This window comes from Alligator sinensis, unplaced genomic scaffold, assembly GCF_000455745.1.
Source record: "Alligator sinensis unplaced genomic scaffold, ASM45574v1 scaffold1086_3, whole genome shotgun sequence".
NCBI classification, from domain to species: Eukaryota; Metazoa; Chordata; order Crocodylia; family Alligatoridae; genus Alligator; species Alligator sinensis.
In genome coordinates, this window is record NW_005841975.1 from 2,314,059 (window position 1) to 2,322,710 (window position 8,652).

The 8,652-nt window shown below is 50.7% G+C and overlaps 1 protein-coding gene across 2 annotated transcripts in view; it reads left to right on the forward strand.

Annotated features, from left to right (window-relative positions):
• AMOTL2 (angiomotin like 2) overlaps positions 1–8,652 on the forward strand; it is a 15,585-nt gene that overhangs the window by 3,876 nt on the left and 3,057 nt on the right. For both annotated transcript variants that reach the window (XM_006021015.2, XM_006021016.2), the window contains exons 3-8: positions 1,022–1,265; positions 4,663–4,807; positions 5,659–5,751; positions 7,315–7,610; positions 7,792–8,084; positions 8,394–8,605. In XM_006021015.2, coding sequence (XP_006021077.1) covers positions 1,022–1,265; positions 4,663–4,807; positions 5,659–5,751; positions 7,315–7,610; positions 7,792–8,084; positions 8,394–8,605 — 1,283 coding nt within the window. The remainder of the gene's footprint in view (positions 1–1,021; positions 1,266–4,662; positions 4,808–5,658; positions 5,752–7,314; positions 7,611–7,791; positions 8,085–8,393; positions 8,606–8,652) is intronic.

Consider the following 8,652-nt stretch of genomic DNA (forward strand, 5'->3'; position numbering starts at 1 on the left):
TATATTAGTTGCATACAGGGTGGGCCTGCTGATCGGGAATCGCCTTAGGGGGAAGCAAACATCCTTAACTTCCTGGAGTTCACCAGAAGAGTGGGGCAGTGCTGTGGAGATTTAAAGATTTGTCACTGCTTAGCTTTGGCAGATAAGTTCCTCTCTCTGAGTGCTGGGATGGGGCTGGGTGGTACAAGGTCTCTCTTTAAACATGGGTTAGAAATAAGGGGTAACACTTTTTATTTATTTATTTATTTTTAAGTACTGAAGTGACTTGAGCACTCAAGTCCCATTTTCAAAAACAACTTAGACATTTAGAGGACCAGTTGGTGGTGAAAATCAATAGGATTTGGACTCTTAAGACCCCATATTGAAAACTATTTCGGTGCCTGGTTTGCCTGCTAGGGGTCATCTGCATCTGGGTGCTTAAATACTATTAATTATCTGGACCTTTGGGAAATGGGACTTTTTCACCCTAATTTGTTCAAGTGCTTTCGAAAACTTTCCCCAGGTTCTTTTACAGGAGAGTGAATTGTAAGGGTGTCATTTACAGAAAGGTTCAGGTGGAGTTTTTAAGAGATCTCAGCAGATCTCTACCTGACATCAGCTCCCGTTGAAGCAGTTTTACCAGAGGGCAGAGTTGGTCTGGCCTGTTTTGAAAATCCTGCGCACTCTCTCTCTCTGTCAGATATGCTAAGGGCTGCTGTGCCTGACCCCTGCTTGAAAGACGCATCAGGAGCTCTTTAAAGATTCCCCTGGGGCATTCTGCAGTGACTCTCCTGCAGAGTATTTTCAGTGTTCCAGTGCCAGCTTTTGTCCTCACATGCCTGTGTGCAGAGGTATCCTCTGCAGCTCTGACTGCCTCCCATCCAAGGGCAGCACCAGGGCCTTAAAACATTTCCGGGGGTCAGTGGAGCTATAGCTGTGCAGCTCTTCACCCTCCATCCCTTCACTGAAAGTGCACACAGTGTGTGACAAGCAGTGTCAACAGGCCTGTGTATTCACCATTTTTTAAAAAAATATTTTCCAGGGTGATGCAGGCCCACCTGCCCCAGGCTTTCCTGCCACAGCAGGCTTCGCTGTGCCATAGTCCACTGGGGTCTCTCACTCCAGCTGGGATGGAGGCCTTGATGACAGCCCAAGCTGCTTCTGCTAGTAGCCACTTGGCCCAGATGGAGACTGTGCTGAGAGAGAATGAGAAGCTGCTGAGAGAGAATGAGAAGCTACGGAGGGAGCTTGAGAGCTACAGCGAGAAAGCAAGCCGCATCCAGAAGGTAAATGAACAGAGCTAGCATTGCCAGGGTCTTGCCAATGGTATGCTCTGCCAAAGCCCTTGTTGCAAAGCAGTGGGCAGGTTAAGACCCCTGGGCAGTTGGATTGCCAGGAGGGCTCAGCATGCATTTCACCACTAAATGGTGATTGAAACATGTCTTAGAAAGGGGGCATCAGTGCTTTTATCAGAGAACAGCAGGGTCCAATGGGCAGGCAGGCTTTGTTCAGGACAGGGCAGGCCTGTGGTCCTTTAGCAGAAGGATGGTTTTCTGCTAACACTGAACAAGGAGCTCTGTTATCTCCTGAAGCTGCCTTTTGTGTGTCAATCCAGAGCTTTTGCCTAGAACCATGGCCAGGCCCCTCCTGCCTGCCTGGCTGTTACAGACTGAAAGAGATATGATGTACCTGGCATCATACTTTATACCAGGACTGAGGACGCTGACAGTTATGCAGGAAGGGGATCCATGAAAGTGGATAGAAAGGAGTCCCCTGGGGACAGGATAGAAAGGCTTTAACAGTGCTCTGGAGGAAGTTGGTTCAGCTCCTGCCTACATTGTACCTGGTTCTACCAGGCCTTCTGCTTTCCTTGGCTCTACACTCAACCAGTCATCAGTGAAATGGGAAGGAGCTGCACTCTCCATCCTCCTCCTGAGAAACCAGATATGGTGGGGACAGGGAAGAAATGATGCTGCTTACACTTGGAATCACTCTGAGTTTTTCTTGGACCCTTCAACCTTGTCCATTGCTCACCCAGCTGGACAACCCCAGAGGAGCCAGGAGGAGTGGAGTTTTCAATAGAGCTCAACTCTGCCCTAGCCCTGTTCCCACTGAAGGCAGTGGTAAAGCTCCCGTTGCCTTCACTGAGACCTGAGCCAGGGGCCGCCTCTCAGTGCAACAGCCTGGGGGTCTCAGAGTAGTTGTCAGCACCCACATACTGTCCCCACATGCACATGGATCCCAGCAGCACCAGGTACAGGTGGCTACATGGGATTTCCCAATCCCTGCTCCATCCCAAGGGGACAATCCGGCATTGTGCAATATCTCTGGTGGAGATAGCAGTTGAGCTCCTGGCTGTTGCCACCTAATGAAGGTTCATTAGGGACAGGGCACCTCAGATTTCCCTCCAGGATGACAGACCAGGCACCGCCTCCTGTGTTTGGGACATGTGTTTCTGGGTTATAAGGGAGCTGTTTTCACTGGATGCTGTTGAAAGCAGGTGCAGTTCCACTGGGAAAAGTGTCTGTGTAAGATGAGGCCCAGGGAAAAGAAAAATCCCTTCAGAGTCCCAGCTTCCTTGCTTCTCTTTAAAGGCACTTTTTGGCTGGTTTTTGGTTTTGATTTTTGTCTGGAGAAGGACCAAACAGCTGTTGAGAAAATTCTTCCCCTCTAATTTTTTAATCTCTCCCCCTGTCACTTGCTTTCTCCCTCCTTCTCCCACCCCTTTAAACAGCTGTGGTTCAGAAGCACACAACACAACAGGTCCTCAGCTGAGGCAGTTGTTGAATGGATAAAAAAAGAGTCCATTCACCATCTCTATTAACAGTTGGGCCCTCTCTCTGCCTGTCCCTCCCTCTTGGGGTCTGTGCTGGGCTGCCACAGAAAGGCCTTTGTGCAGAGGCACACAAGGGGAGGCCTGTTCCAGCCCAGCCTCAGCCAAGGGGAAAGTTGCTCCTTGCAGAACAAATGGGCAGTTGGGAGGGCTTCTGGCAACAGGAGAGGCACGTGCCAGGGCTGCAGAGGTGGGGAGGCAGGGAGCATATGCCAGGACTGGGGTGGGGGGGGAGAGCTGAAAGTGAGTCCTGGGTAAGGAGAGCAAGAGACCACCTGTGCGGGACAGAATTGAGGCCATTGGTGGTGGGGACAAACTGGGACACCCTTCATAAAGCACACGCTTACCCACATGGATCCCTCGACCTGGCTCCATCCCTGGATCCATTCAAATTACAGGGATAAGAGCCAGGGATGTAGGTTGTAGCCACGTTGGTCTAAGGACGTAGGCAGACAAGGTTCTTTGGGTAAATCTGATATCTTTTATTAGGCCAACCCAAATAGTTGGAAAAAATTCTTCTTTGCAAGCTTTTAGGCACAGACACCCTTCGTCAGGCTGAGGAAGCATCTGCAGTTGGCCTGTGCTTCCTGGATGGGGAAGAAGAGCCTGAATTTTCCGTGAGACAAGTGCAGGCATAGACCAGGGCTATGCTGCAACTTTCTGCCAGCATCGCGCTCAGGCCGGGTGTGAAGAGGAGTGACCTCTGACCGACATCTATGCCGGCAGAAGCCCCTGGTATAGATGCAATTAAGCCAACAAATATGCACTCTTACTGGTCTAGCTTGTTTCACCTGTAAAGGGCAGTTTTACTAGATCACTGCAAAGCATGTCTTGCCCAGCATAGGTGCAGATATGCCAGGAATGCTTTGCTGCTACAATATTCCAGTATTTCTCTGTGGGTAAAGTGCTCCAAAAGCATCCCCACTCCCATTCTGGGGCCAGGCCCATGGCTAGAAAGAGGTGAGACTCTGCACCAGGAGCCTTTATTACTGTGATTCAGCCCAGCCTAGGGCACCTTCTCTTCTCCATCTCTGTGTGAAACATCTCACCCAGGAAAATATGAGGATTTTTCAGCACTTTTCAGTTATCCCTGTGGGACAGAGCAGAGCAATTCCCTGACCTGAGATGGTCTTGGAGGGGCTTCCTCACAGGAGAGAAAGGGGAAAATGCTTCTCTGGGGCAAGCCACCAAGTTGAGGAATGGAGGAAAAACCAGTCTGAATCTTTGGGAGTTTTATCGTGCCTGGTGCTTTTTAAGAGGTACCATCTAAATTAAAAAAAACCCCAAAAAACAAAAACAAGGTCTGAAGTCCCAAAATAGTGTCATGATTTTGGTGAGCATTCTGGTGGCAGGTAGAGGAATAAGTGCATGGTGGGTAAGCAGGTTATTGTAGACACTAAGGACAGCTAGCCAAGTGTTTTGTGGGTGGCATCTCTCAGCTTGGGTTGCGCTTGGGGTTTTCTGTGAGGTGGAGAGAAAGTCTTTGTTATTACTTTATTTAAGTGTAAGTAGCAATTACAAACAAGGAACACTGGCTCAGGGCAGGCAGCAAGTACAGGCAGGCAGCACACAGCCTTCACTATTTGCTGTCTGTCTGCCAACATGCACTTCACTCCTGACCCACATCCATGAGGAGAAGGGTGACACCATTTCACCAAACTCGTCTCCCACCACCAAGCTCCAACCCAGGTCTTGACGACTTAAAAGACCAATTTACTAATCCTCAGCAGCCCCAGTGTGTTGCAGTGCACATCACACTGCAGACATGGTGGTGACCTGCTGTCCTCTTCCCCTTTTATGCCTCATACCATGACTATCTAATGTCACTCAATTGTTTCCCTCTTCCTTAGCTGGAGACAGAGATTCAGCGGATCTCGGAGGACTATGAGAACCTGATGAAGGCTTCTTCCAAGCGAGAAGCATTGGAGAAAACCATGAGGAACAAGAAGGATGGGGAGATGCGTCGGCTTCAAGATTTCAACCGGGATCTGAAAGGTAGGATGCTGGGCAGCCTCAAACAGGGAAGAGGGAGCAGGGAATTTCTGGGGCCTGCTTCTTTTTAGACTGTCTTTCATACCAAGAGAAGATAATGATTATAATCAGGCCTTGGTCTGGGCTGAGGTTACCCGCATCGCTGCTCCCTCTGCATCCCAGATAACACTCAAACAACCATTCGTCCCTAGTATGTTCAGTGCTTGGCCCCATATGTGGCCCTACAAGGTCACACATGTCAAGGTCACATGTGCTTCTGCCCAAGAAGCATCAGCCAATACCTACTTCTCTCTGACTGGAGAGAGTCACCTGTCATGACCAAGTCCCCCAGCAAAGTCTGTCTCCTGACATAGGATCATAGTAAAGTAGGGCTGGAAGAGGGACCTCATAAGCTTATCTAGTCCAGCCTCCTGCTCAAGGCAGGAGCATCTCTGCCTAAACCATCCCAGCCACGTGTCTGTCCAGCCTGCTCTTGAAAGTTTCCAAGGATGGAGATGCTACAGTTTCTCTGGACAGCCTGTTTCAATGCTTGACCAGCCTTGCAGTCAGAAAGCTCCTCCTAATCTCCAACCTAAATTTCTCCTGCTACAGCTGGAGGCCATTGCCCTGTCCCCTACAGCTACAAAGAAAAGCTCATCCCCATCATCTCTGTAATCAGCCTTCAGGTATTTGAAGACTGTTATCAAATCCCCTGTCTTCTCTTCTCTAGGCTAAATTGTTTCCTGGTAGATCAGTTTGTGGAACGCGTTGTGAGATGAATTCGTAATAATACTGGTTTCTTCCAGGAACCAGGCTGCTCCCCATTAAGCAAACTCTGAAAATATGTCTGACTCTTTTTTTTAAATTGAAAACAGAACGATTGGAATCTGCAAACAAACAGCTGGCCAGCAAGAACCAGGAGAACCAAGAAGGCAACCAAGGGACTGTCGCAAAACTCCTGGCGCAAAGTGAGTGCCCACTCCATGCCCAAACCTCATGGATGTGGCTTGCAGAACTGTCTGGTTGTGCCTTTCTTGCTCTCTCTATCACGAGCCCTTTGCTGTAAATCTTTCCAGTAGATAAGGGCATGTTGGCACATTTTTCACAGAGGGTTTGTTGGGAGGGAGGGTAAGGTCCCTTTAAGATAGAAGAGGAGGCGGATCCTCTCTTGGAAGCTTTTTGCCATTCCCCAGGGAGAGCTAAAGCTGTTCTTGGCACTTAAATGAGAGCCATTAATCACAACAGCCATCGGTGTGACCTGGATTCCTAGCATTCCAGAGGCTGTTCCGGCTGTTCCAGCTCAGCTCACACTCCCTCCACTCACAGTCCCAGGCCGAGGTTTTCTCCCTTTCTCTATTGTTTTGCTTTTTTTTTTTTTTTTGCTGGAGGCTGGGAATGAGCCAGGTGCTCTCTTCCTGGCTCATGTGGGCTCCCATGAGCAGCAGCAGGATGTCCACCATGCCCAAAAGAAGAAAAAAGGGGGCACAGCCATGCGATTCCCCTTACCACCTGCCTTAGCCCCTCAGTCTCAGGCCTGGCTGCATGCAGAACATAACTGTTTAATGCAATTGTAGAATTTGCAATTCAGTTTGGAAAGAAAGGCAGAGGGAACACTATGTAGTTTTAACCAGTGGTCTTGTTCTTTCATTTCGGAGCATGCACTGCTTCATGACCATGGAGGCACCCTCTGAGAGTTCCCTGTCACCCTGTTTGACTGGGCAGGGGGAAGGGAGTTGTCACTTAAAACCTACTGGCTGTAGGCTGAATCCACAATTGGTGCAAAGCAAGGAAACTCCTTTGAAGTCAGTGGCACAGCAGTTCCCACTGATAACCGGATAAGAGGGGTGTGGAATGGACCAGGGCTTTGGGCAGATAATGCTGGCTTCTTGCACAGAGCTTCAGTCTTGCCTACCATGAACTTGTTCCTCTACCTGCCCACCCAGCTATCCCAAGACTTTTATAAGGGAAGCAGTATCATTGGCTTAATTTTACAGGCAGGGAGCTTGAGGCACAGAGCAGGAGAATGACTTGGTCAGTGGCAGAACAGGAAATAGCATCCAGTCTCCAAAATCCCAGGGGTGCAGCCCCTGCTGTGTGAGTTGAGGGGTGAGCCCTGAGAATATTTCCCAAGGCATTTGGTGACAGGGCCATTTCAATTCTTGGCCCCAGGGGGTAGCCAGGTGGCAGATGGAGTTGAGGAGAGGCCCTGGGACCAGAATAGCAGTGGTGTCAGAATGAAAGGAAGGCACAGTATGGCAGGGAACAACCCTTGTGGGTAAAGCCTGTTGGACCCCCTCATATCTGGTGTCTGTCTGAGAGAGCCTGAGGAGCCTCTTGGTCTCCGTGTGTGGGGCAGAAGACACTTCCCTCAGTCTATACCTGGGCTAGTGCACTAGCAGGACAGCTCTGAGGCAGCATCTGCCAGTCACACACTGGGGGGAAATTGGGGCAACTGGGAGTATGTGCCTTTCTCTCAACCTTACCACTGTTGCACTCAGCCTTAACACGGTTGCTTCCGGTGCCTTTTCCAGACTACGAGCACCAGCAGGAGAAGGAGAAGCTGGAGCGGGAGATTTTGCTGCTGCGCAGCGCCAATGAGGACCAGCGCCGGCGGGCAGAGCTGCTGGAGCAAGCGCTGAGCAATGCTCAGGCACGGGCTGCCAAGACCGAGGACGAGCTGAGGAAGAAGAGGGCATACGTAGAGAAGGTGGAGAGGCTGCAGCAGGCCTTGGGCCAGCTCCAGGCTGCCTGTGAGAAGCGGGAGCAGCTGGAACTGCGTCTCCGCACCCGCCTGGAGCAGGAGCTGAAGATGCTGCGGGCTCAGCAGGTGAGGAAAGGAACTTATGGAGGTTAGGGGATGGGAGCAGGGGCAGTTCCAGATGCTTGAGGAAGAAGGTAGTAATGAATGTACAGTGTCTTGTTGTTCAAGAGCCTGCTAGTCAGGCCCATGGGCCCCTTCTCCATGAGGCAGTCTCACACCATGCATGGGTTTTTCTTTGCCAATACAGAGGCAAGTGGGAGCCACAAGTGGAGGATCCCCTGAGCTGAGTGCCCAGGTGCTCTCGGAGCAGGTGAGGGAGAAGGAGGAGAAGATCCTAGCCCTGGAGGCGGACATGACCAAGTGGGAGCAGAAGTACCTGGAGGAGTGCACCATGAGGCAGTTTGCCATGGACGCTGCTGCCACTGCTGCTGCGCAGCGGGACACCACAATCATCAACCACTCCCCGCGCCACTCCCCCAACAACAGCTTTGACGAGGATCTCTTGTTGGCCAACCACAAGCACCAAGAGATGGAGAACAGGTATGCCTAGCCTTGGGTTTCACAGGGCCCATTTTCCATTCACTTTCCATTATGGTCAGCCTTTGATTGGGCAGTTATCACAATTTCTCATGGAGCATTTCAAACTTGGCCTCTCGCTGGGTCGCTAGCCATCATGGAAACCAGGCATCTTTGCCAGGGGCATTGACTAAGGTCTAATGTTGAGGATGAAGGATGCTTCAGGTACAAAATGACTGAAGCCTTGTCCATGCCTTCTGCAAACTCCTTCAGCCAGATCTCTGGCTGCTGATTGCTCCATCTCACCTGGCGCATTGCTTTTGTGTCCTCCAGGTTAAAAGCCCTTCATGCCCAAATCCTGGAGAAGGATGCAGTCATCAAAGTCCTGCAGCAGCGCTCAAGAAAGGACCCCAGCAAGGCTCTGCAGGGCGCCCTGAGACCAGCCAAATCTGTGCCATCTATCTTTGTGGCCTCTGGAGCCCAGTGCTGGCAAGGCAATACTCACAGTGAGCGGCTGAATGAAACTACTTCCAGAGGGAGTCCAGGTGAGTGGAGAGTCTTGCCTGTGCTGAGGGGATTCTGCAGCTGAGGC